Source organism: Anopheles merus, chromosome 3L (assembly GCF_017562075.2).
Source record: "Anopheles merus strain MAF chromosome 3L, AmerM5.1, whole genome shotgun sequence".
Lineage (NCBI taxonomy): Eukaryota > Metazoa > Arthropoda > Insecta > Diptera > Culicidae > Anopheles > Anopheles merus.
Window position 1 is genome coordinate 31,882,635 of NC_054085.1, and position 27,515 is coordinate 31,910,149.

The following is a 27,515-nucleotide window of genomic DNA, read 5'->3' on the forward strand; positions in this document are numbered from 1 at the left end:
CGCATGAAATTATGTGCTCAGCTAATTGCATACCTTTAGGCGCTTCCCGCTTCAAGCTGCAATAAACAGCGACTACAGTAAAACGTTCACACCCCGCTGCGCAGATTCGAGCAGTTTTCTGCGTAGTTTTTTGCGTCGTTTTGTGTCAAAAAATACGCAAAAAACAGCGCTGGACTTCAGCCGAAACTACGATAGCCAGCGTATTTATTGCAGCTTTTAGGTGCGGAACGAGCGCCATCTGTTGAAGGAATGGATGAACTATTTCAGACGGTGGAGCAAAAAAACGGTAAAAAAATTCAAAAATTTTGGCGCCCATTCTTCCTCCTCTTCCTCTCACTCCCTTTCCCCACCTTGCCTTGCCTTACTTGCGCTTCAGCCCGTGCCTTTCGCCGTCAGCTAATCAGTGTGTATGCGTTGGTGTATATGTGCATTGCGGTTGTGTATTGTAATTGGTGGGTGTTAGCATTTATTTATTCGTGTGTGACCTTGACGATGCGGGAGAAGCTGGTTCATTTTGGGATTTAAAGTGTTATAGGTGTATTGATGGCTTATTTTATTTCGTGCCGCTGCTGATGAGGCCATTTAATGCCCCTGCCAATTGAGGGTGAAGAAGCCTATTTAAAACAAGCGTAGGAGAACGTCTAACACTAAACTAATATTTTTTTATTAGAACATGTTTGATGCTTCAATGACCTTCTAAGCATCATGTAGCACGGCGTATAGTGGCAATAATTTTTTTTTTTTTTTTTATTCAGGAGTAACAGTTTTGGGTCTCGACACACACACGCACACAGCGCGGGGAAAGTGACCGTTCACTCTATCATGTCGCGATCCCCCACCCCGCCCGGCGCTTTGAATGAGGATGCGATACAAGAAAGCTGAACCAGCCGTTCTACCGATACGGCAGCCGTAATCGATCATGCGGGGAGGGGGGGGGTGGTCTGGTGGGGGGGGGGAGGGGAGTGCGTGCTTGCGTTCGCGCTTTCGTGGGTGCGTGCTTGCGTTTGCGCTTTCGCGGGTGCCTGCCCGCGTACACGCGTACGTGCATGTGTGCTTGCGTGCGTGCTCGCGTGCGTGTGTGTGTGTGTTTTTGTGTCTGTGTGTGTGTGTGTGCGTGTGGAAACCCCAAAACTATTTGATTCTGATGCGTACATTTTCATCCGCTGCGGCTACAAAGTCCATGCATTTTCGATTTCGCTACCTGAGAGACAACACAACTATCGGATTGGCACCACGATCTTTGCGATCGGTTCTGCTGTTGGGGGTGTTAAAAAGGCACACGATCGAAGCAAACGTGCGTGTGATATGTAGCAAATTTCTTTCGCGCATATGGTGCTGCACCTGCCCGTCCAGAATCTGGTGGCTTGTTGGCTGGGCAAGCCGGTATCATGACGCCGTTCGACTGGCACTGCCTTGGAATGGGTTCGGCTCGGTAGGTTCATGTCCTTTGGTCGAGGGCATTTCGTGCGTTTGTCGCGTCACAGCGGTAGTCCGGCAGCAATAAAGACAAGCCAATCTCTTCTCCGGGTGTGGACTGTTATGCTAAGTTCTTCTTCTTCTTATTATTATTATTATTATTGTTGGGGTAATAGCCTACGCGATCATGTCGGTCTTTTCAGGACTTGAGTACCACGTAGCCGGATAGTCAGCCCTTGCTACGGCGGACGGTTCATACGCGGTTAGAATCCACGACGGGCATGCAGATGTGAGTAATGAGGTGCCGCGGGATCGCTCCTATCCAGCGGGCAACTTGCATACTGCCACACTGTCTCCTGTCCGATGCATACGCTGCAGGCAGGGGGAAGGATGCTCCTCCACAAAAAAAAACACCGTCATGAACCAGCGGCGGATCTAACGGTAGGCGGACTAGGCGGTCGCTGAAGATCTCTAGTCTATAGTATGCCGTATGTCTACAAGTGGACAGAGGCCTCGTAAATAAAACAACAACAACAACAACAACAACAAGTGGACAGAGTATTAGCGATAAAGGCCCCCGAAAAGATGGTCGTTGGGGCCCCGTGGCTGGAGAACTATTTGCACAGCTCTCCCCCTCCCCCATGCCGGCAACAATTTTAAGGCCTGTGACCGATGATCGTAGGGGTCCCTTGGCCACCCCCCCCCGCGCCGCCGATTTAAGTATACTGTTCAATCTCCCAACAGCTGTGTGCCAGTACCCCCTCCTCCCGGTCATCAGTTACCATTTACATGGACCTCAACTCGTCCTTTCGCCACTGTCATAAACACCTTCCTGTTTTGACCGATGGATCATAATATTCCGGAAGAAAACACATTTGGCGAAAGTGCATACACACGCACGTACACACCCATGCGCTGACGGCTCAGCATATCTGTGTAATCTAAACCATACGAAAGCAAAAGCTTAGTGTAACAAAGTTACGCTTAATGCTTTGCACGTTCAGTTCGATGGCAGGCCCCAGGGACTGCCAGTGAACTTTCCAGCATACTGGTTTCACAATCAACTTGCGTTCTAGATGCCGGCGGAAAGAAAAGTTGATGAAAATTAGCGCTGGGCTGAACGTGCTAATGCGAATTAGGGTTCTGCGCGTTGCACAGCAAACCCTCCATCGTGCGCTAGCGATTCCTTGGTCATTTTTACATTGCAGCGTTTGAACTCATTGCACTTTTTTAGTTTGATTTGTGAAAATGCAACTACATTGCCGCAATGTTTGTTAACAGCTTTTTTAAGCGCCACAGCAACTCATGAGCATTGACCACAAGTAAGAAAGAGATGGCGCTATGGAGGGAAAAAGCACGGACGACGGCTGATAGCGATTGGCCGTCTGATGCACCAACACATCCAAACCTTCGGCAGCGCGCTCAGGCGAGGGGAATGAGGCGGAGCCAGGGACGGGCAGCTCGACGAGCTGCTCGACAAATTTGCCGTTGGAGAGAAAAGGAAGGCATGATAAAATTCTCCGAACGCCTTGATTTCTTCCGTCGCTTTGCGCAGCGGGACGCTACACAAGGTCTGCCCGTTTTTTCCCTACCAAACCGTACATGGTTCCTGGAGGTATCTTAACATCCGTCTTCAAATCGTGTTGAGCAAAATAGTCAAGAGCAAAAGCACTTGTAAGCGGTTGCCCGTTCGAAATAAAAACTTTCGAGAGAAGCGAATGTCAATCAGATTTGACCTGATTGCTGGCCGTGACGTCATGGCAAACGGGGGAAACAGGCGACAGCCTAAAATGCTGATCCGGTGGATCGCACCGGGAACACACACTACACGTGTCAAGGGTCCTCGACGCAGGCGGAGCTCAGTGAAGAGCGAAATTGGCACAGGTTGTAGATGGGATTTGATTGACGATTTAGACATTGTGTTGAATATGATTTTTTACCCCTATTCTACGCACTACAAATTACGCTATCTCATGAATCCAAATTGAACGTAGCATTTGTTGTACATGCGACCAAAAAAGGGGAATCCCTTTCTTGATGTGTGGAACGGATGACGATTGTAGCGATGTTGAACGATGGGCAGGCAAACAAAAGCGGGAAAGAATTGTATGTAAATATGATTTGACGTGTAATTAAAGCGACACATAACACAGAGTGGAACTGAAGGGCCCTTACGGCAGACATGGTTATAAAGCTTCCTGGTGGTAGAAAATGATTAAATCCTTTAACAGTGCACCAGAATGCGTTGCTCTGACTGGGGTGAGGTCACCTGCATGCTCATGCCCCAATGACACTGCAGGTGGCCTCTGACATTACTTTCTTGTCCTTCGAGATGCTAGACAAAAGAATTTTATTTATTTCATATAAATCAAGTCAATGTTGAAAATTGTTTTGGTCTACTTTTAAACCTTCCTTTTTCCTAGGAACTCCACCATCCAGGAAGCTCCAGATCGGTCGGCTGCGATCGGTCTGATGTTTTATTTGCAACTGCAACCTCGGCACACCTTCACCGACCGTGAAGAGTCCATCCCAAGGGCAAGGATGGTGTAGTTTGCGACTTAAGGAGATTCGAAATACAAAAAAAGCAGTTCATCAGCTTTCAAAATTCCCTTGACTCTCGCGCATGAACGGAACACCTCGCTCAACCTTCAACCGAGATTCCCGGTGAACGGAAGGTGTCGTTGCGGTTACTGGTACTTGCAAAATTGTCGTGGTAGTGCAGGCGGTGCTGCGTACTGGCCGCGTGGAAGGGTTTCGTTCGCGGATTGTGTTGATCGCACCGAGTTAGTTAGCACCCAACTGTCCACCAGAACAGACTGACTGCAGAGTGTTTCGACACTAGTGTGGCTGTTTAGTCGCTTATCGCCTAGTAGAACGATTCGCCAAGTCGTAGCGCACGTAATCGGGCAACCTTTTGGGGTGACAAAAGTCACGCAGAAAAGTGTATCCGCCGTGTGAAACTATTGCGTCGAGCGTGTATTTGAGTGGCCATCGGACGGGGAATATTCTACGCCCGGTAATGCAAGTATTGATGGTTGTTTTGTAATAGCTGGATCATGTCATTCTGATGTGTGGTGAAGTCGTACCTCGTAGCAATGGATCTTGTATTATAGAATATTCATTTCGGTTTAAACGAACACGATAACTCTGAAACTGGCAGCGTGTTGCACCTCCAAAGCTAGCTGATGGCATTAATTCAAGTGCACCCGGTCCAACGCTACTACAGTCCAACGCATCGGAAGTTGGAGTTCTGCTTGTCGGATATTAAAAATGGACTGGCTTTATTTAAATGAAGCTGCCACCCGGTGGGCACAGTGTGTAAAGTTTGAGTTTTATTGAGCGCTGTGTTCCGCATTCTGGAGTAGTGCAGTGAAGTTATAGGAACAATGCTGGGGAGAGCTCTCGATGAAGAAAAACGCAATTTTCAATATGCATTCAGTTTTATAGTTGTAAAATTGTGAAATATTTATGGACAATTAGAAAATAATGTCTATTAACGATTGCTGATGGAAATTGGAGGAAACAATCATTTTCCATTGTAATTTCTATAAGCATGTGTGGCCAAATAATAGAATTCTTCAAAAATAATGTTTAGAAGTCATTTTTCTTACCACGTCCTGTGGTTAATCCATGTATATCATAAAACTGTAACTAAATGTGAAAATATAGTTGTTTATCATCAGCTATTTAATATGTCATATTACTAAATAACCTTTTGACTGGATTCTGGACAGCATTCTGTCAAAATTAATTGCGTTAAATTGAATTGCGCATATTGCTCCAATTAGAGCATTTACTAAATCTTCGTAAATGAATTCTTGGTAATGTCTTAAATTAACAAAATGCCAACAAAAACCATTATAAATATGAATAAATTGTTGGGAGATCCAATATAATTATTTTTTATATCTCTAAACATCATTTCAATTAAATAATTTCTTATGCAAAAAAATCAAAGACTTTCAATTTTGAATTTTGCAATCAATGTATTACAAGATTTTGTGTGTGCCCTAGAGCTGTAGAAACGACAAATTTCGAGTGTTGTCCATTTTATACCTTGGCCCTGTAATGTAAAATCATCGAAACGGATCTAGTTCCGTCTAAAGATCGTTTCACTGTTGACAGTGCACAGGAAATTCCCTTTTATTCTGTGATGTTTTCTCTTTCAATCAAATGTTTGCATCTCAAACGACGTAATACCACCGACACTTGCCTCTTCAATACGGGTTGAAACTTCTCGACGGCAGTTCCGTTACCGGCCCACTCTACGTCACCCATTCCCATTTCGGTACAAAGAAGCGATATTCAACCGCGTGCCAACACATTCTTGCGCCCGGGGAGAACACGTAAGCAAAGCACCATAATCACCAAACCGATAATTACCAACGGAACGGAACTGTCGTCAGGTAATCACGGGTCTCGTGCGGCCTGGATGAAGATGCTGTTGTTTGTATTTTTCCCACCAAGGGTGGGTGGTTTTCGTTGTTTACCTTTTCCTTCGTATCGCTGCTCTTTAAACGGTTGGCAGCGTTAGTCGGTCAGACCGACAATGGTGGAATGATGCACCGAGCTTGCAGAAGGGCGCCTCCCCGGCGTCCCCGGCATGGCGTCATCAGCTACCCTTCAAGCTTTGTGTAGCTGATGGTGTGCAGTTGATGACACACACGCACACACATGAGCTGGATACCTAATTCCTATCATCAACGGGTAGTGCAGCAGTGCGGCAGTTTGGTATTGCACCGCGATCGTACAAGCCTCGCGATCGATCGCGTGTACTTAAAACCTCGCTCGGAAAATCCGATACTGCTGCTCGTGACCTTGAGCGGAACGTGCCCGCTGGAAGACCTTCAAAGTAGATCGGCAACTCGTTCGGAACGCGTCATACCGTGTTCACGGGAGACTGGTGAATAACCCCTTAAAGATTGAACGATCACGCTTCCGATTGTTGAGCTTCTAAAGTGAGATACATTTCTTCTCTTCCTGCGATGTTTCGATGCAGAACGAAAAGATTCTACTAAAGCGAAAAAGAAACACCAGACAACATGGTTTCAGTAATATACAGCGTTCTCGTTTCAAAATGTGAACGATCGCCATGCAAAATTCCGGAAAAATTGGCGTAAAACCGGCCCCGAAACTGCCGTGTCACGATCCAGTGTCCGATAAAGCTGTTAGAAAACGTTGGAAATACTGGAATTTAAAAACCGGTAGAAAGGTGCAGGTTTGGCATTTGGCGACGCCATCTGCAACGCCTGAAGGTGTTTAAGCACAGTCGTTATTGATTTCTGATTGATTTTCACATGAAAACTGGCATACAAAATGAAAGTCATGCTCGTAGGTTTAGTGTGCAGCTTCTGCCCGTTGTGTAATTGAGTTGAACGTGCGGAATGCTATGATCGGCAAGATAATGTTTGCGGGTGTAATAAAATGAATCACTGCTTAAACTGTTGTAAATGTTAATGAAAAATATGCCAGCCCTTAAAAAGCACCCACAGCTTTTGTCTATTCCACACCAATCAGTGTGCGCTTAATGCTTAAGGGTCTCGATTTCGAACCATTTATGGACCATCAATAAAGATCGCCCCCCCTGCCCGCAAAAAAAAACTCCCCTTCTCAACGCAAATAAATATGCAAACCTACCCTCTAGCCAAAAATCTACATCGTGAATTAGCAGCAGACAACGATGTGATGTTAATCGCAAACGTTTGTTTCGACCCACAACCTTACCAAAGCCTGGCCTTACAAAACTTTCGCTCCGTTCAATGATCCCCAGGATTCGTTTCACGGGATCAGGCGAAGCTATCTCATGCATGCCATCCACGTGTGTTTTATGTCTAATTGGATGTTTTTTATGCTTAAACCGGTTTAGAATCTGAATAAATTTCGTGTTGTTGTTGTTGAAGAGAGTTTAGTATGGAGAGCGCCGATAAATGGAGCCTCCTGTGCGCTTTCGTTTCGGTGATCGTACCGTTATTTTTGAAATATTCAAACATTGATTTTTGAGAAATTTCAGTGATGCTATTCTTTAAACCACCGGAGCAGTTTTTGTTAGCACTGTGGAAAGAAAGACACAAAAATAGGTAAAATGAGAACTAAATTCGATTCCGTCGTCCAACACCCCATTACCATACCAGAAATGCTATTTCGAGTTTCTCTTTGGTCAATGTCAATGTTAGATAGCTTTTAATATGATTCAAATTAAACGAGTTTTTTAACAGTCGCGAAAGCGGAACGATTTCCAAGCCTGTAGTGACAAAAAAAAAATATCCTAGAAACTCTTCTTTATTTTTTAAATAGAGTCAAAGATAAGACCTCAATTTATGTATCCGCTTGTATGATGAAAACTAAATCCACTGTTTGTCACTTTGCAAGAGCTGACTATCACGATGCCAATGTCATACAAAACCTCAAAACAAGACACACACAAACATCTGGACAAACTTTCACACTGAATGTCCTCACGGTTAAGCAGCAATCTCCTTGAAGGAAACGATTAAATTGCGATCATTCCTGAATCGAAACACTCTCACGGCGTTTTCAGCAAACAAACAAAAAGCCCCTGTATCAAACAAAAAAAAGTAATCCAACCAACAGTCAACCGCCTGGTAGCATCTTTTCATCATGACCCACAAATGATGAGAAACAGATACGGCTGAAAGGGTGCCGAAAAACTGTTTGGCTAATGTATTTTGCAACGAGCCCACAGAGACACGCGCTCGTGCTCGTGCATCAAGCAGATACGTACTAGGAAACCCACTAAAAAGCGGGCCACTGACTAACGCCAAAGCATTGGGGGGGCTGGGGCTTATGTAACACCCGGCCGACCGAGGGTCGGACTTGCTGCATTCATCTCCACGGTAAGGTGCGCATGGGAGAAATGTGCTCGCTGTCTATGTGCCGCGATAGTATATGCGCGTTGGCATTAGGTAAGCGATTTTATAGATTCGTCAATTTCGTCAAGAGCGGCTCGCCTGGCTGCGCCTGTGCCGGGCGCTGGAGGAAGGAAGTGCTGGATTGTGTGGATTGGATGGTTTAAAATGATGCGGGATGCTGTTTCCCATTCCCGTTGAAAGTATTTTTCTTGCACCATTCCCTCTTGCGGTTGTGTTGCGCGTATGCTGGGAACGTGAACTAATGGTTCGATCGATAAGCCGAAAGTAGCGATCTTTACGAGTGTTGTTGTTTTTTTGTCTTGTTTGCAAACTGAAGCAACTCCGCTCGAACGATATTGGTGCTAATGATTACGTTTAAGATCAGGGTTAATTGTTCAGGGCGGCACTTTGGGGAAAAGGGCGTCGTAGGAAAAGTGAAGGTCACTTGGTCGGATCTTCGAACCTTCCGAAAGAAGAGGTTAATTAGATTGACCTGTTGGGAGGTGATGCAAGCTTTAATCGAGCGATGCCGTGTGTCCCAACGAGCTATTGCGATTGCGGGCATGGAAGTTAAATCAGGTGCTTATCGAAGAGGCTGCATGCATATCTTAATGAGTGTTTAAAGAAATCTACCCTTAAATCTATTGCATGGTCGTTAGGCAGCTTTTCATATAAATTATAAAACAACTGGTAAGTGTAGTTCCATTAAGCATGGTTTAACAGAAGAATTATAATCAACTGAGCTCCAAAATTGATCGCTTCCATTTCGATAGCACATTAAGCGATGTGGCGTCAAATGATTGTAATGTTATTGGTAGGATGTTGATCGTAGCGAGGTGCTAATTGCGATCTTCTAGGAAAGGAACAGCCATAAGGCGCAAACCGGATGTGCGAATATTAAATATTGGAATCATTTAAACAATTTATACAAATACTTCAGCTTAGATACTGGAGGCATTTCCAATGTATGAAAACGTAAATTGTAGCTTTGAGCTCTAGAGCATACGGTTTAAAAATCCATTAAAGGAAGACGTGGAATATATAACAAAAATAAGGCTTCCCTTTTAAACCCCCTTCACCAATGCAACCGCACACACGCAAAAGTAGAAGAACATAATGAACAATGAGAATGTGCAAATAAAAGCAGATCTTATAATCCCGTACGCACGACCTCTTCAGACATTCGTTCCCAATTTATAATGGCATCCCACACCGACACCGACAGTGATTAAGGGAAACCTGTTCTAAATGTGCTACAGCGGGTACAGCGGCTAATACTTTTCCCCTTTTCCAAATGCGCCAGCTTCGCACAGTGCGTCCGTCAGGGTCATCAACGTTTCCGGGGTTGCATTCCAAACCCTGGAAGCAGCCCGTCTGCATTCGTCTGCACTACTTTCAGAATCGATTCGGGAACGTTGCCCGACTTGGGGCGGGCGACCTTCAATCAAGGGAAGATACCGTCGGACGACCGCGCTGTGGTGCGATTTGGGCGCCGTTTGGGTTTCGAATAGTCGGACGCGGTGCATCGTACCCGTTCAACTGGTTGACCCTGGTTCGCAGAGTAAAAGGAGCGTCTTGTTGCTGTGCGTGTTCGCTTTTTTTTTTGCACCGGGTTGCGACTCCTGTACAAGCTCAGAACATAGGAGGGCTGCACGGAAGAATGAATGAATTTAAAGTGACATAAAACCTCGCTTCCGCTACCGAACGCCCGAAGTCCGGTGTAAACTGACCGGAAATCAATGCAAATCTTTCCAGCCGGATTGTAAGGAAGGAAGGTGGAAGCCGGGTAATGGGTATGGCATTTCGCGTAATGAAAACTATTGCTTTACTCAGCCAACTGCCTCTGTGTGCATGGAGCAAGTATGTCTATACATACAAAGTGCCCTCACTCATGCAAGTGACACGTTCTGAGCGCGCTGGAAAAAACGCAGCTGATTCAAAATTTCCCAGCGTTTTATGTTTGTATTTTTACCACCTTTAGGGGCCATTGAACCGTCAAACGAGCGCTAATCAATGATGATAAATGATTGTAGAAAAAAAACCCCACTCACTCACAAACGTGTACGGTCCATCAACAAAGCAAGTGTGCGCCTAAAGAAGCACGGTGTACGCTTCGTTACTTACGGTTTGCGTTTATTGTTTGTTTACACTTTTTATTGCCACCGCAGACACACACACACACACCGCACCGCACAGATTGTTTGCTCGTGTTTTCCCCCCGCTTTTGTAGGTGCTGTGTTTTTTTTTTGGGCAATTTTTCTTGGGTAAGTGGGTACGGGCTACTTGCGCCTGTACTTCCCACGCGACTTCACGCCAGTCTCTGCGCGGATAATTGCGGCGCAAGCGCGCGAGGTTGGATTAGACCTTTTTTTTGTTGCGCACGAGCGGTAGCGCGTACGACATGTGTAGTGCGGTGTGTAATTGAAAGGTTTTGTCGGCAGTTTAAACGTTCCCGTTGATAATGGTGTTTTAACGGTTTTTGTATTTGTCTCGCCAGGTAGCGGGTGTATTGTAGCCGTGAGCATTATTGATGTAAGACAAATTGGTGCCTATTTAGCCGCACGAAGACAAATCTATTGGGCTAGTAGGAATGGTGCTCGGAAGCAGAATTAGAAGAGCAAATGAAGTGTTTATTGATTAGCTAAATCCGTTCAAAAACACTACAGAGAGAGTGATCAATGATTATAAATCAAATAAACATAAAAGTTAATATTGCTTAAAAAACAATCAGCGATAGCAAAATCGCAGTTGCAGGCGAATTCTTTGGCATCTCGAACTCTTCGGGAGTATTGATTTAATTAATCATTAACTCGTTTTGATTTCCCCTGCCCCAACCATACGCCCATTAACCAGAATCGCTCACCAGAGCCCAGAAGTAGCCTCCAAAAAGAATTAGGCAACCCATATTTGCACATTCACGATCGAATCAACAGCATTGAATCAATAAATTCTCGCCCAACAAATCAGCCAACTCACGGTGCTTGATTAAACGGTTCTGCAATCCAGTTCAATCCCGGATCATGTTCGCCTTGTATTTACCCACAATGTGCCAATCTCGATTAAGCCATTTGATTTGTTTGACTACTGTGAGCGCTTACGCTTCTGGCGCTCGTTATTACTACGGCCTGCCGGATGTTTCCCTCGATAGTGAAATAAATGTAATCACCGCAAAAATTTGCGTCACTCCACTGGCAGAAGCTAATTGGGTAGGCACGCCACAAATACACCTCATACGTTTGAGCTCATTAACTTTGAACCCATGCCGGGCGCGCGCCGAGAGTTCTAGCTTCAACAAATGCAAAACTATCCGAGGGGGGGTGGCGCAAGAAGATCACATTTGGAAGCTTTTCACGCGGAACTAATGATGGGAAGGAGGAAAATGAAGGTGCTAACCGATGCAAACGACTCATTTGGAAGTCTGATTTGGGTCGATTAGGTGCGGAGTGTGCATTACGCACTGATGAACCAGCTGGGTTTGAGGTTTTAGGGTAAAAATATAATTATTAAAACGAAGAATCGCGACACAGCGTGTAGTAAGGATTGAGTTTGAGAAGATTTCATTCCAATTATTTTATGCTCAATGCTTAATAACTCTAATTTGCTTCTATTTTTTAGCGAATTTAAACAATGAAATAGAACCTGATAACCCGTAAGACAGGTTGTTCAACCTAAAAAAGATATTTTCCCCAAATTTTCGAACACTCTGGTCAAATAAAATCCCCCAAAAGTCACTTATTTAGCACGGCAACAGGGCGGAATGACGCAAGCTCTAACGAACCGCTCAAATACAGTCCAATGGTCAGTTGATTCGGCTGCAGCAAACATCCGTATTGATCGAGCCACCTGAGATCAAACGATCTTCGAACGATATCGGATCCTATTCATATCTCTTCCACACAGTTACGCGTAGGAGGCGAACTGAAATGATCTTCCCTTCTTCGCGCCACCGATCAACTATTTTTCTTTCTTTCGCTGTGTTTGGCTCTGTCAACTGCTTCGCCGGAAAGGACAGAACATGGGGACCGGAAAACCGGTCCCCAACCCTATCCAAAGGGGTAAACCAGTTTCATCAACCTTACTTATGAAGGTTTCCATCGCGCAGGTCACGGGACCTTCCTAGGCTGCGATCTCGCTGCGATCGCACTGGCGCAATGTTCCGTATTGACCATGAACGTACGTATCCTCCAAGTGCGAGCGAGGGTTTGCCGAAAATATCCAAATTGCTGGTGCGATCGGGTAATTGCAGCCAAAGCCAAGGTAAAGCGTTCATCCGAACCGTACGCACCACGCAGTCACGATCGAAAGGGGGCACGGTTTTTCGATTGTGGACATTTGAGGGCATTACCCCCTTTAGCACCCGAAGCAAACACACCTGCCCAGGGGGCTGTATGTTTTTGTTACTCCTTTCGCTTACAGGGGATTTCAAGACTCCCTTCCAGCGCAAGCGATAAACACCAGTGTGTGAAAGTAACGCTACACCAGCGGACGAACGCCACGCTGCAATGGAATGGGAGCTGCGATTCCGTAATCTAGCGCGCAGACCAGACCAGACGAGTTCGTAAGACGGGAAACTGGGTGTCTTGAGTGTGTGCGCGCGTGTGTGTGTCTGTGTGATGCTTGGCTGGCGGAGTCACTCTCGTGACCGAAAAGGCCTGGCACGTTACATCATGCACGGGCGAGATGAAGCGCGTAGTCGGTCTGGGTCTACCAAATGGGCACACGCGCATAATACCACGCTGCACAGGCACCGCTGGCGTTGGTGTTGGTGCGTATAGCGGTGTGTGAAAGTTGGCAGAGAGTGAAAAGAGATGCATTCACGCCGCCCCTTCTCCCGGAAAGACCCCAATCAACTGCCGAAGATGTGGAGCATGCGGGAGCTCGTTGTGGTGTACATGAAAATCAAGTACACACAGGAGGAGCCGTAGTTGGCGAGCTTGAACGGTTGGTTGGCGTATGACCTTGGTACAAGGTTTACGTTTTTTTCCACCGGCTGAAGGTCGCCAAACAATTGGCCGAGCCAATTGCAGGTTCGTCGCTTAGCATCGCTACGCTGTAGAGATCGAACTGGAAGCGTTTGACGCGGTCGGTGCGCTGGGAGTGTTCGGTATCGATCGAGAGCAAACCTTATAATCGCAATGATTGCTGGTGTTGTGCTCGAGTGTACGCTGCGTAGACGTTATGTAAATAACGCAACAGCTCTCTCGAGACATTTGCTTGACATTAACACCGTCTGAGACACTGTGGCTGAGTTTGGCAGAACCGTTCTGGAACTTTGCTGCACGGTAACTTGAAGCCTACAATGACGTCAAACACATGGCACATTGAGTCGCGATCGAGCAGGGTTACATTACCAAGCGAGTGATGGAAATATTTATTATCGAATGCGTAACGCCTTGGGGAGGGGGGTGCGAGCCCGTTGGCTCGTCTGCCTGAAGGGCGTCCCGTTCTCAGAGGGTATGCAATGCGCGCCTTATGCGCATATCAAATGTGTGCGCTGAACTTGAATTTGCGATTTGTGGCCGCGTGTGCGAAAGGAAAGACGGTTTGCACGGCGTCACGATCAGCACGAGCGAACCGTCTTCTATCGGAGCGCCTATCGATAGGACAGTGACATTCCGGCAGTGGAGTGACAAACCATTCTATGCTTACTTCCGCAGTCTCATCGAGTACGATCATCAAGGCACCATTAAGGCGTAATTTAATTTGTTTACAATGCACATATTGAATTATTCGATTCATTCTGGAGATCACTATGATCAATAGGATCTTACTATAAATCTTAATGAATAAATAAAAAAGAGTTTTCTGTCTCCTTCAAGATGAAAAATGTAATTTAAAATAACCAAGTATAACTTAAAAACAGTACGGCGTAACTCCTGTTAACAACAAAAGACCTTGATTTAGCAACACTACTGACCGTGTCCCAACTCATGAATTATCACAAAAACAACGTCTAAACAACCAACAGCTTTTTTAGAACACACAAAGCAGGCCGTTTGTTTTGGGAAGCTTTTTACCCGAGCGACAATTGTGCAACGACCCACCGCAAGATGCTGCAAGAAAAATGGTTATTATACACGAAATGAATTCATTTCGGCTACTACCGCCAACCGTATCTGCTTAACGGTGGCCCAGTAACACGCTGGCCAAAAACAGAAAACTACCCCTTTTTTAAAACATTCCGTCTTGCGCCAGCCGCAATCGGTGGTGGCCCGCGATGTGCTGTTGTTTTAATTTCACTCTCATCTGCGGCTTGCGGCGCTCGCTTACCACGGCTATGGGAGTCTTTCACTACCACGAGAGTGCTGGTGAATTGTCTATCGAAATGGTCCACGAGTCAATCGAGCTTTGGTTTAGAAAGTATCGTTTCGGGGGACAGTTTTTTGTTCGGCTTTTTTTTAAGTTATTTTTTGACCCCTTCCCTTCCCTCCATTCCGCTCGCTCGGCGCTCTGCAGTTTGGTCCGATCGCGTGCTTCAGTGATCGCGAACGCGTAACGTGCGGCGGATACGACTGTTCACACTCCCAGCCGCAGCGAAGCTTACGCAAAGCTTATTAATTAGTTTCGCCCTCCCGCCCCATTGGCGTATTTTATTTCTTTGCTTCTCACCGCTAACCACCACCAAATGGCAATTGTAGCAAGTGAAGAAGGAAGGGAGTTAGAAGAAATGCTACACCCGAAAAGGGTTGAAGGGTGGAATGACAACAGCTCGCAGTAAGTGGGAAACTGGCACCACGCTCGTGCCGGCATGAATAAGTGGGTAGAAAATAATTTTCGTACCATACTGACTCCATCCGTCGGTACAATGGGTTGTGGTTGTTTGTTGTGGAAGCTGCGTGTGCGGGTTGCTATCGCTCTCTCCCTCGCTCTTACAGTTCTGTTGAGCTCGAGTAAGTCACGGCACATGTACAGAGCCTTCGCAAGGTCGGACGGGACAAATGAATTCAGCCCTTGTGGCTTGTGCATCTCGGCGCGGTGATGAATTGGATATCTGTACGGATAAAGGGATGCGCAACCGAGCCACGTAAGGTTATGGGCTGTTGTGATAAGAAGGATTTATTAATTCAAAGCAATAAATTAAATCGGATTTTTAAAAGTATTTTTTTCATTATAATTGGAACGAACAGAAGGTCAAGCTGATTGCTTTAATGAGTTCCATTGTTTCGTTTACCAGCAACGACATATCATGAGTTTGTGAGAGAATTAGATATTTATGCAAACTACCAAACTTTACATACATACTGTATGATTATTATGAATCCAATTTGTTTTTTTTTATTTCCTTTTATTGTTGTTTATTGTAGGCCATGACAAAGTTTTCTTTTACAGTTAAGAAATTGAATCTCATTCTTTGTAATTTTAAATCATTTATGGCCGTTTGTTTCTCAATTTTAAGCATAGCTTAGAGCATTTTAAATTTATTCTTTCATATTAACCAGCAATTTTTCAACTTGGTTCATGTCATTGTGCTGGTCGTCCTTCGAGAAAAAGAAAGTCGTTTAGTTACATATTTGTCAGGACAGGCTTAAATTCTGCGGCTAGTTGAAGGTTTTGTATGGAAAGTTCATATGATTTTGGCCGCTCTCGTGGTACAGTCGTCAACTCGCACTACTTAACAACATGCTCATGATGGGTTCAAATCCCGGATGGACCTTACCCCCATACGTAGGACTGACTATCCTGCTATGGGTAAATCAATAAGTCACTGAAAGCCAAGTCCACTTGTGATACAGACGGGTCTCGACCGACAACGGTTCTTGTGCCCAAGAAGAAGAAGTAGAAGTATTGAAAAACCACCCATTGTCAGCCATCTGCACGATCTTGCACGGATCATATCGATATCAGTATCCAGCATGAGCAATTTTGTCAAAAGATTATTTTTATGCGGCAATCATATCACATTGTATCGATAATTTTCTACTGCAAACTGTTGCGAAGAAGGGTTAATCCTACTTACTACAGCACACACAGGCAGCTTAGTGTTTGCGAGCACAACAAAATTACTATTTATGGCCGTGCGAACTGGTTGCATCATGCGAGTATTAGGAAATCACCCTGCGTATCTGCATACGTCTGCCTGTTCGAATAGAAAAGCATACGATCCTCGTTCATCCCAATAAAACACGTTTGAAATTGGGTTGTGCGAATCGCTGCCATGATGATCCTTTGTGCCAAATTGGGAGTGTGCTGCATTTACAGCTACAAGGGTTATCGCAACCGGTTTGATTCGTGAACGCTCTTCTTTTTTTATATTTAAGCATTTCAAAGGTAAATGACACATCTCATGCGTTGGCTGTGGCACACGGGATCTAAAACTAGGTTACATAAGAAAAAAATAAATGAGAAACACGTGTCGGTTTGCCCCTTTGTGGATGTGGATTGATCGATATCCTAGCTCATGATGAAACTGCTTCCTTGGTGGAATAATTGATCCACCACAGTAGAATGAGGGGTTGTAACTGACCTACCCCAAACATTGGACTCACCCAACGTTTTGGCATACACAAAAAACCCCCACAAGCGATCTATTGAATCCGTAGCCGCACGATCGAGCGAGATATGCAGGGTAATGAGCAACCGAACCGTACCCTTGCGCTTTGCATGAGGCAGCATGAAGCGTGAAATTGTTATTGCACCGAGACGCGCCATCGCCATCCCTGGTTTCATTCTTTGTCGTGTGGTAAGGGTAAGCTGCAACCACCGACGGGTTGATCATTAATCGGTGGTATTGGAAAGAAAGAAACACAACAAAAACACTGCGCAGTTCACGTTCTGTTCCTTCGCTGGAGCTGCGGGCGGACGGCCATTTCGCAACCTAAAATCCTTCACAGCCAGTGTTGATAGGTGTTGCAATAAAATAAAATATTAACTCCTCCTCCTCCCTACGGTCTACCACACCTTGCGTGCTCGGTACAAGAAACCTTGAACATCTAATGTTTTGTGCGGAGAGACATACAAGCCGTCTGCCGTCTGCGGGACAACATCTGCAGGCGGAGGATCTAAACACAACTCCACCCTCTCGATGGCCTTACGCTGCAGCTGGTGATGCTGTCTTGTCAAATGTCTTTAAGTCATCCTCTGCCTTTATACGTCCCACTTTGCTGTTCGTTTAAGCGACCCACACTTACTGATGATGATTTTTTTTTTGTATTTGTGGCGTAGAATCGGGGGCAAATCAGCATCGTTTCGGGACGGACCGGCGCGTGAACTTTGCAGCCGAGTCGCACCACCCGGCAGCATGCATCGAATGCACTTTCGTCACAACCGGGTAGCACAAGGGTCAGTCAGTGTGGGTTATTGAACCGGGTGGCCCGGTGCGTTTGTTTGACGGTGGTGGACGATCGAGGCCAACCGTATCATAACCGTATCGGTGGTGTTTATTTGTTGATTTGGCAGACAGTGCTTAGCAGAGAAGTTTGGTATTTTGCATAACCTTCCAGAAGGCAGAAAACCTTGAACGCATCGGTACCGATTGTGGTTTGTTTTTGGTTCATTGGTTTTAAAAATAGTGAAAAATATTCAAAAATAGATTATGGAAGAAATAATAATATTGAAATGAGCTATTTAAAGAACACGGTCAATAAAATTAACAGTCGAAGAACGATCATGAAGAATAGAGATGGATATTTTTCCCCAATGTTTGAAAAACTGGTTTGTCGTTTTAATATATCTGAATAACAGTTGGGGTGTTTTGGCTTTACATTTGAGTCAATAGTAGCAAATGATTTCAAATCACCAGAATATGTCTAGAGATGGTTAAGAGTATCCAACAATTAATACACGTCACGATTAATGTCATGGTTCGTCGTTTGTTCCGGTTACTAAGGCAAATTATAGTCACAAGAATGCTTACATATATATAGACTTATATTAACTACTAAACAATTTCGTCTTATTCCTACAAGTGGTCCACCAAAATCATTTTCATTTGACTGTTGTATGGTTGATGAACGTCGTTTTGACCCATTTTAAGCAAAGCAGTTACCTTTTTAAAAAGTAATATTTTGTTATGTTGTTTAGCAAACGATTTTGGACTGTATGATTTGTCCTTTTTGTTTTCATAGATCAATAGATCACTTCACACTTAATAGATACAGTTTTACAAAAGCTCAAAAACATCATTCTTAGTCCAATTTTTTGTGATTTATCGAAACACCTAAGTGCCGACGATACCACACGCGCCTGTTCGGAAACGCCACCTAACCTTCCAAACGGGTGGCAGTGTGGCCCCAAACGATGAATAAATATGCCTTCTGCCTTATGGTTTTGTTGACGACGGTTTCAACCGACAAACACGCACACCATGTGGATAGCATTGAAAGAGCCAAAAGAGAATTGATTTTGAGATCTAATTTACACTTCCGAGGTAGAAACGCGTCGACCGAAAGTGAGCAAGGAAACAGACAAAATGAAACAACAACACCGAAAAATCAATCCATTCCATTGCAAAAAGAAAAACCAGTTCTACTGTACGCTAATCAGTCTGTGCGTCGCGAATCAGCCAGCTTATCATCGTTCTGATTGTCAGCCTGAGGTGAAGCTTTCGAGCCGCTAACGTCTTTCGGGACTGGTTTGGAGGGACAAGTGTGTCTTGTCAACCACACAGTGTCCCAGTCAACCTTTCGCCTGGCACTGATGGAAATAGAAATTGGAACGCGTACGGCTGTCACCAGACAACCGTGGCCTTGCGTAACAAGATGGTTGAGCTAAGCAGTGTGTTTTGCGCGTATTAGTTACAAGAAGGTAGATGTAGTTGACATTGTGTGTGCCTGGTTTCTGGAAGCGATTTGAAGATCGATTCTAGCCAGTTTACCTGTCCCCACGCAGAAAGGGTGCGCGGAAAGTGAAAACCCGTCTGTCAGCTGATGAGTGCGGCTGCGCCTTGCAAGGCCCTTGCCTGGTTGCTGCTGAACTTCACGCCACACGATCGTTCCCATTCCGGTTGGTGTGTGCGAAAGAGGGTTGCACCGTGACCGGGTTTGGGATTTTCTGCGACCTATCCTGACCCACACACGCACACGCACATACCTACGTGTGCAGACGACCTCAGCACGTTGCGGCAAAAGTGGGCCTGTTTGGACCGGGTTGCGACCTTCAAAAACTGGTGTCGCTTATAGCGTGTCGTCGCAGCTTGCTAGGAGGGTCACGCCTTATGTAATGGCCAAGACAAACACACACACACACAGAGATACTTTCTTTGGACAACTGTCTTGCTTATCCTCGTAAATATCCCCATGGTGGTTCATACAAGTATAGCGCAGCAGAAGATGACGAAGGTTGACCTCTTTCCTACCGTGTCCATACTGTTTTGGATCGCAACATGGTGCGTGCGGCCACTAAAAACCAAGCCCTACAAACGCAAGGGTACGATAAGATAACAGGGGGAGGGGGGCAGCGATCGGGTGGGCAGGGTGACTTCGCTCTGCTTTTATCACCGAACGAGCGAAACAACGGCCATACCGTTTCCCTATACACCCTCCACAACCTCCCAAGGCACACACACACACACACAGAGCTCTCCCTTTCTCAACAGCAATGTTGATTAACGGCCACGACCAAATGGCACCGCGACCGAGCCTTTTCGGTGTGGTTGGAGATTTTGCCGGTTCGTCGCTTGCGCCACTGTTGCGGTCTTTTGTCTACGTTTCGTTGAAATCTGTCTCGCTTTCGGTGGCGCGAAAATTCCTATGCTCTTCCCCCTCCCTTTCTTAAGCTAAGCTTAAGTTTGTGTTGGTATCGATACGCTTGATTGTATGCGTGTGTGTGTGTCTGTGGACAGTGGTTTGGTAGGGGAAGGAAGATCCGATCCGAGCAAAACGCAAAACGACCACAGTTGTTAGGGGTAGGGGGAAGAGGACGGCGCTGTGTAGCGGGCCCGGATCTGTTGCGGCCGAACGCGATGCAGTCCAACTCATCCAGTTTTTCAGACAGTTCGCAAGCAGCAGACACACTGTTTTGGGCGTTCCGATCCGGCATCGGGTGGTACGTACGGGGGGTTTTAGGTTGCTAGGATCGCGCAGCGCGTGCCTTGTCCGACCATTGTCGAGCCCTGGGTCGATCAGTTCGATTTGGACAGTCGCACGGAAAGGTGTCGGCAGGATTCGGTTCAGTACCTGCTGCTGCTACGGCTACCCCTAACGCGACATTAAGTGGTAATGAATTAGGAGAAGTTGACCTTTTTTTCGGAAGAGCAACGTTAGAATGATAGTTTGAATCGAGCAAATGATGAATCAGTTAATGTACAGAAGAGTGTGAACCAGTGGATTAGATGAATAGATATTTCTTCTACGAAAATTTGCGTTCTTGTTCTTGTAGTGAAATAACCGAAAAATAGTTATTAATTTTTATAATTTGTTTTCGTTTTGCAGATTTTCTCAGTGGAATTTAAAGCTCTGTCAGCTGAAAAGAGCATCTAGTGCATAGAAAAGTTTCAACGCGTACAATAAATCGCTATCACGTGTCAGTGAATAACCAAACAAGCAGCGTTTCAGTAAAAGAGACAGTGAACCAGCCCTACCAAAATGAGTCCAGACGTCATAAGTGAACCGAGCAACGGCATCCTGGACAGGGTGGTGAAGTTTTTCGTAGAAAATCAAGGTGCGTGTTATGTGTGCCGTGCATGTGTGTGCTCGTGTGTGCTCGTGTGTGTGGTTGTTCTTTTGCCGTTTTTAAAACCAATCTATATCCGCTGTATTTTCGTCCCCCAATTTTGTAGATGAGCGCACGAAGGAGTGGTTCCTGTCCGGTTCCATCACGCCGCTGATCATGATCCTCGTCACGTACCTGTACTTCTGCCTGTACGCTGGACCCCGGTACATGGCCAAGCGGAAGCCCTTCAAGCTGGAGGGTGTGCTGATCGCGTACAACGCGGTGCAGGTGGTGCTCAGCATCGTGCTAGTGTATGAAGTGAGTGTGGCCCAAAACAATTGAGACAGTAGCTTTAATCGCCCGCGCGTTAACAAATGAAGGGAAAAATCAATAGCCGTTAGATCGTCAATCCCGAAACAAGCACAACACGATTGGCTGCTGGTTTGGGCTGTGCTCCTGTCACTCTGTAGAAACAGTGATTTGGTAGTTTCGGGTTTATGTAATCCGCGTGCTTGTGTCGAAACGGCGGCCAATCTCTTGGATACCGTGTTGCACCACACCGTGCGTGGCGTCATCGATTCCAAGTCAGGCCGTTTTTTTTTTTACTTCAAAGTGTGGCCTTCGTTTTTTGTTTGTGGGGCCACCTTACCTTTCCTATCCGAGCCTAATCTAACCCAAATCAAACAGTCCAATCAGCCTAAGCGTGCGTGCTACATTTAGCGGAGTGGATTAAAATGTAGCTTAAATTTTAAACGGTCTGCCCAAACGGCACGAACGATACCATCTCAACCAGGAAGTGTTTTTTTGCAGTGTGGTTTTGTATTATTATTATTTTCCTCTTCGCAAAGTGTAGATCATTCTTGTGGAGCATCTTTCGGGGAAGGATCTTTCGCGCTCGAAACCAAATGCCAAATGGTCAACTAAGCGTTTTATGCAAATTTAAACAGATTTAAATGGATAGCATGCGCATTTTTGCATTCTGTTTTCGTTCAATTAGCAAACGAAAGCATGGGAATGTGGTGCTCCACGATGGAGACCATTTTGTGGCCAGAAACTCATTTTTATTGCAAGCGATTTGCAGGTTATAAATTTCATTTGATTTATTTTGCTGTTAAAACTAACAGTCGTTTTATAAGGTTTATTTTCATTGCTGTACGATAAAGTACTGCCATGTTCGTAAAATTACCCGTCCATGGCATGAAACAACGGGCAAAACAACTGAACAATAGGCGACCAACCATGAAAAGCTGACTATTTTGTGGATTTACTGTAGGAAAGCCTTTCCTTTTTAACAAATTAAACGTCTGCAAATACATTGTCAGGCGCCGCTTCTTTGTCGTTTGGTTTGCTTTACAATTTGAGTGAAAAAATTGGCTTTGAGGCCACGTTTATTGCGCATACTTGGAGTGAGCTTTTGCTTGCTTTTTGCAGAATTGGGCTTACAGTATAAAGATGGTACTATACGCTGCTCCGATTGTGATTGAAACTAAAATAATAATTGCATTTCCTTTCCTATAAAATACAATTTTACTATATATGTTTCACTTTCATCAGGGAATTGAGGGCGGATGGAGGAAACACTACAACTACTCCTGCCAACCCGTGGACTACAGCCGCAACCCGGTTGCAATGAGGGTAAGTAGCATCACAGCATCTTGCTCCATCTTCTCGTGAGACTCTCCCTGAAATCACTCCGTCTTCCGTCTCGCCCCTCTACTAGATGGCTCGTGCCGTTTGGATGTACTACATGTGCAAGGTCGTGGAGCTGCTCGACACGGTGTTCTTTGTACTGCGGAAGAAACAGAACCAGGTTTCGTTCCTGCACGTCTACCACCACACCCTGATGCCGGTCTGTGGCTTCATTGGCGTCAAGTACTTTGCCGGTAAGTGGGAGGCCGCAATTTCGTCGGTCCACAGCACATCTCTAGCTCTAGATGCGCAAAGAGGTGACACTGGCACAAGGTCAGTGTAGATGGTCAGTGTCAGCTACATCCTTCCCCTTTTCGGGTTGCATTTTTCACGCCCAGGTGTGAAAAGCAAAGAACGGTAGCGAAACGGTAACAAACTCCGCAAACTCGCGGTGTTTAATGTCTGGGCTAGAGATCCCACAAACACCAAACCATGCGGAGACCACCGATAGGTCGTGTCCGTGTCCTTCTGTTGCTCGGGCAGTTGGATAGGCGTTGGCTGTGTGTGTGTGTTGTGGTGCTAATTATTGTCTCCTCGACCGGACGACCAGTGGAACACACGCTTGATGGCAATGACTTCTTTTGCTGCTAATCAGGCGAATGCCAAAAGTTTCAATATTCGGACCAGCTTCATGCATGAAAATATTGACACTGTGTGTTTTCAATGCCATTGCGACGTACGGTTTGTTTGGTTCGCGGATGACCTCTATTGACTGCTCAGAAATGCACTGCTATTCTTGAGAACTAAAAATATAGCATCGTTTTTGTCGGGAATCGTGGCAATTTACATCGAAACGCTTGCTTATCTAATGGTCACTCCAAAATGCAGGGAAATGAATAAAACATTTGGGTCCAAAAATCAATAATTCGCTGGTACGGTGCTGGCACAACCTCTGACCCTGTCATTTGTCACAAAACGAGTGGCCACAGTTTTATTTGTGTCGATTTGCGTCACTCCGCGTGATTCACAGCGAAGTGTCTCGATTGATCTCATCATTGTGTTATACCAACAGAGACATTTGTATGCATCACTTAGGTTTGGTGCTTTAGTTCGTCAGTTTCGTTTTGTTTTAGATACAAGAGCAAAACCATTGGGATATATGTCTCTTTTTTCACAAACCGAATTTCTTTAACCAATCTTTCTTCGGTGAAAGTAATCGATGAGAAAACAATCATCTTACATAAAAGCTGATAACGGCGAAGCGTTTGTTACCTTCAAACAGCATCAAAGTTTTTCATTTGTTGCTTGCACAAGAGTGCGATAGCTTCACACAAGCAGACAGGATCAGCGATCCGTTGCTTAACGTTGAAAACATCGCCAAAAGCACAACTAAACCAGCAGTCGCGATCGCAAATCTGACACCGCTGCTTACATTCGCTTGTTCGCTTGATCTAATCACTAATAAAAGTCCTCCCAAACGATCGGTGGAACCTTGCGTTGTGCGCGCTCGATGCTTGAGGTGTGCGGATGAATGATCAGCGAAACCAGACGCCCCATCACCACCACCATCACCGTCGTCGTTGAATCGTTGATTTTTGAGGGGAAATAAAACAACAAACTAAGACTTGCTTTAGCCGTTGCTGTTACGACATCGATCTGTGAGTGTGTCTCTCCCACCAGCGCTCACTTGTTTGTGATTCGATTATTTGACGCATCAGCTTTTAACCACTGACGGAAGCGTGGAACTTGACAAACAAACAACCACAATGTTTGGGGACGGAAACATTCTAGTTTATGTTTATCATATGTTGTTCGTTTTATTTTGAGCTCGTTTTTGTGTTCCGTTTGGGAAGACCATGATGAAAATAAGGTTGTTAATGCTTCCGCAAACCCTTCTTAATTTGCACCAAACACACACACACACACAGACACATAGACACAAACAATCTTGATGATATGTTAAGCGTCATTTCGCGTCCAAAGAAATCCATAACAACAAAAGTAACAACCCCGTTTCCCGGATGTAGCGCAGAGATACACGCGCTGTCCGAAACGTTAATCAACTCGAAAGTTCTTCCCATTGACGGACACTTTAAATCATTCTGATGTTTGGTTTTGTGTTGTTTTTTTTGTCATCCACAGGAGGTCACGGTACACTGTTGGGCGTCATCAACTCGTTCATCCACGTCTGCATGTACGCGTACTACATGCTGGCCGCGATGGGACCGAAGGTAATTTTGATAATTCTCCAACAAAATAGATACAACTGGCTCACAAACTTTCTTTTCCTGTTACACTTATGTAGGTTCAAAAGTACCTGTGGTGGAAGCGTTACCTGACCGTGATGCAGATCGTAAGTAGCCGACGGTGTTTTGGGCGCGATTTGCAAGAACCTGTTCCATGGTTGGGTTAGCAATTTAGAGACAAACTTTCAAACGACTGTACAAGTTGTTTGAAGGTCTTGTACTTTCTACGGAACAAGTTCTTTGTAGAACCGGTGCATTGCGTATAACTGCCTAACGCTAATGTTCTGCATTTCTCCATTTGCCCTCCTCCAGGTGCAGTTCATCATTGTGTTCTTCCACACGGTGCAGGTGCAGTTCCAGCCGACCTGCGGCTACCCGAAATCGATCGCCGCCCTGCTGACGCTGAACGCCGGCCTGTTCATCTACATGTTCAGCTCGTTCTACGTGCACTCGTACATCCGCAAGTCGAACGGTGCGGCACCGCAGCGCACCGCCGGCAAGGCGGGCGAGGAAAACAACAACCAGTTGGAATGCAAACCAAAGGACGCCGTCGAGGCGAACACGCGGCCAGCCGTCGAGGCTAAGAAGGCGCTGTAGGCTAGCACATTGCGTATAATAATCTCTCTTCGTCTTGCGTGTGCGTGCGCGCGCGAGAGTAACCTGCTTGTACTGTTCGGAGGCAAGGGTGCAAGCATTACACCAGGGCAGGGCGCACGGTGGAGCAGAGCTGGCGGAACAACCCGGAACAACAGTCGGCGGTACACGGGAAGGGATCCAAAGAAATGAAGGGAGAAAGGAGGTGTGGGAGTTTGAATGCTAAACAAGATGCACAATCAACCCGCAACAGCTCCTAATTCGGCAAGCTCCGAAAAGCTCGCCGGAGTTTGTTAGAGTGTAGGATAAAAAAAGAACAAGAAGAGGAAGAAGAAGAAAGGCAAAATGAAAGCCTTGGATGATCATCGGCAGAATATCTGTTGCGGTAGAATGCGCCTAACTACATCGCAAAGTCAACAACAACATCGTGCACATACAAAACACATTCCACTCCACAAATCCCCGCAGTCCGTGCCTTTCGTGATCTCGTGATGCTTGATGTAACATCCCTCGACGACGTTTTGGGGGCAGACGTTTGGTGAGAGCCGGGAGAAAGTGATCTCGAGCTTTCGCGAGCATCTGCAACACATATGGGCAGCTTCTGATACCTCCGATACAGTGTGTATGCGTGTGTGCGTGTGTGAGTGTGTCCTTGGGTAACTGGTTGTGTTTTTGCTTGCCTCAAAGCCTCCATTCCAAACCGAAGTTTAGTCCTTCCGGGAGCAGTGTATTGTTTTTTTTTTTGTCGTATACTATGTTTAGCTGAAGCCGACGCGTGCGAGATGTACATTTTTTTGCCTAGATTATTTAATTTAAACACGGAAATGAGAAACGGTACCGATTACATGTGTTGGTTTTGGCTTTTCAATTTGGTAGCATCCGAAGTGTAATGGGCAGATACTAATAAATATGCAAAATATGCAATCCTCCCAAAATGGTTGCCGGTGAACGTAGTGTTATTATGAGTAGTACGTCTTAGCAACATGACTGTCATGTCAGCATCTGCAAAAGGAGTGATTATGCCTCTTTTGGGTAAAATCAACCGAATCATTGACAGCCAAGCGTAGACCAAAAAGCTTATTGTGCCAAATAGAAGGAAACAAGATGAGAAAAGTTTTATTATTTTTATCACAACCATTTTCATACGACATTTAAATTTCATTGCGCTTTTCTGATTTCATACTCATTTGACTCATTTTCGTCGATCACTTTGCGTGTCAGCTGCCATGCACTGCGCAAGATGGATAGAATCAGCCTAAAAGTATGCAACACGCTGAACGCCTACCGATGCATTGCAGGGTTTGACATCCAACGGGAATGATCGGTAGCGCCTCGACACTGAAGCGATACGTACGGGTGTTATTAAAGTGAAGGCTTTGAAAACATTTATACCTTTTTTGCGCTCATGATGTATTAGGTCTGGACACACCTTACCAACTGACGATGGACTTAGATGGATATATGGATAAAACACGTACGAATCTAGTATTGTTTGCTATGGTGGAATTTATCAGAAATAATAGAAAGCTGCACAATTTCGAAACGTTCAGTTGGTATTTCCTCAAAGGAGATTTAAAAGTTCGTCCATTAGCTAAAGGTGACGTCAAATTGGCCCTTAACAACGATATTTGTGAAGCAATGCGGCTCGTAAAGGGAAATGCTTGGAGACCCCTGGTTTAATGTATCAAACGTCACAATTGGGGTTATTTTGAAGTAGAAGTTATAAGCTGTGTTATGAATTTTCTTTCGATGTAGATGGAGGCTTCAAATTAGCCCTCATTTATCCATCATTTACCTACCGCCAAATTGAGCTTGATTAGTTTATGATATTTAAAAACTATATTTAAAATATAATTAATCAAATTTGACTATTACAACCACTATAATGTACAATGCAAAAAAACATGCTCTGCACGCCCGTAGCCTTTTTCTAAACTTCTTCCATGTACATGTAACAAAAACAAAGAAAATCTGACGTCAATAGAACAAAAAAAAAAGGCCCGCTCCTCAAGGCTCTTTTTGAGAATCTTTGCAAACAAGTGTCAAACAAGACAAAGGAACAAGTGTGGCAGTAACTAAAGAAAACAGCGAACAACTGCAACGCCCTCTCAGCCACGATTCAGCGCCCACAACTTGATGCATCCTTTTGTTTTTATGCCGCAGAAACTCGGCT

At 45.2% G+C, this 27,515-nt stretch overlaps 2 protein-coding genes across 12 annotated transcripts in view; one reads left to right on the forward strand and one right to left on the reverse strand.

Annotated features, from left to right (window-relative positions):
• The window catches only part of LOC121599388 (D-beta-hydroxybutyrate dehydrogenase, mitochondrial), a 44,332-nt gene that overhangs the window by 13,176 nt on the left and 3,641 nt on the right, over positions 1-27,515 (reverse strand). The window lies entirely within an intron of this gene.
• Positions 4,211-26,186, forward strand: LOC121599389 (elongation of very long chain fatty acids protein). 3 transcript variants are annotated; one of them, XM_041927156.1, is made up of 8 exons: positions 4,211-4,432; positions 20,654-20,882; positions 21,001-21,191; positions 22,428-22,508; positions 22,594-22,756; positions 24,645-24,733; positions 24,808-24,855; positions 25,061-26,186. In XM_041927156.1, the coding sequence occupies exons 2-8, from the start codon at positions 20,807-20,809 to the stop codon at positions 25,343-25,345; spliced, it is 933 nt and encodes a 310-aa protein (XP_041783090.1). In that variant the 5' UTR covers positions 4,211-4,432; positions 20,654-20,806; the 3' UTR covers positions 25,346-26,186. The 3 variants fall into 3 exon arrangements, with proteins under 3 accessions (XP_041783090.1, XP_041783091.1, XP_041783089.1); XM_041927157.1 differs by lacking the exon at positions 4,211-4,432 and adding an exon at positions 20,165-20,267; XM_041927155.1 differs by lacking the exon at positions 4,211-4,432 and adding an exon at positions 20,326-20,437.

Coding starts and splice junctions, on each gene's coding strand:
- LOC121599389 (XM_041927156.1), top strand. CDS start 20,807: ATGAGTCCAGACGTCATAAGTGAACCGAGCAACGGCATCCTGGACAGG. Junction 22,509..22,593: donor GCAACCCGGTTGCAATGAGG/GTAAGTAGCATC, acceptor CCCCTCTACTAG/ATGGCTCGTGCCGTTTGGAT. Junction 22,757..24,644: donor TGGCGTCAAGTACTTTGCCG/GTAAGTGGGAGG, acceptor TGTCATCCACAG/GAGGTCACGGTACACTGTTG.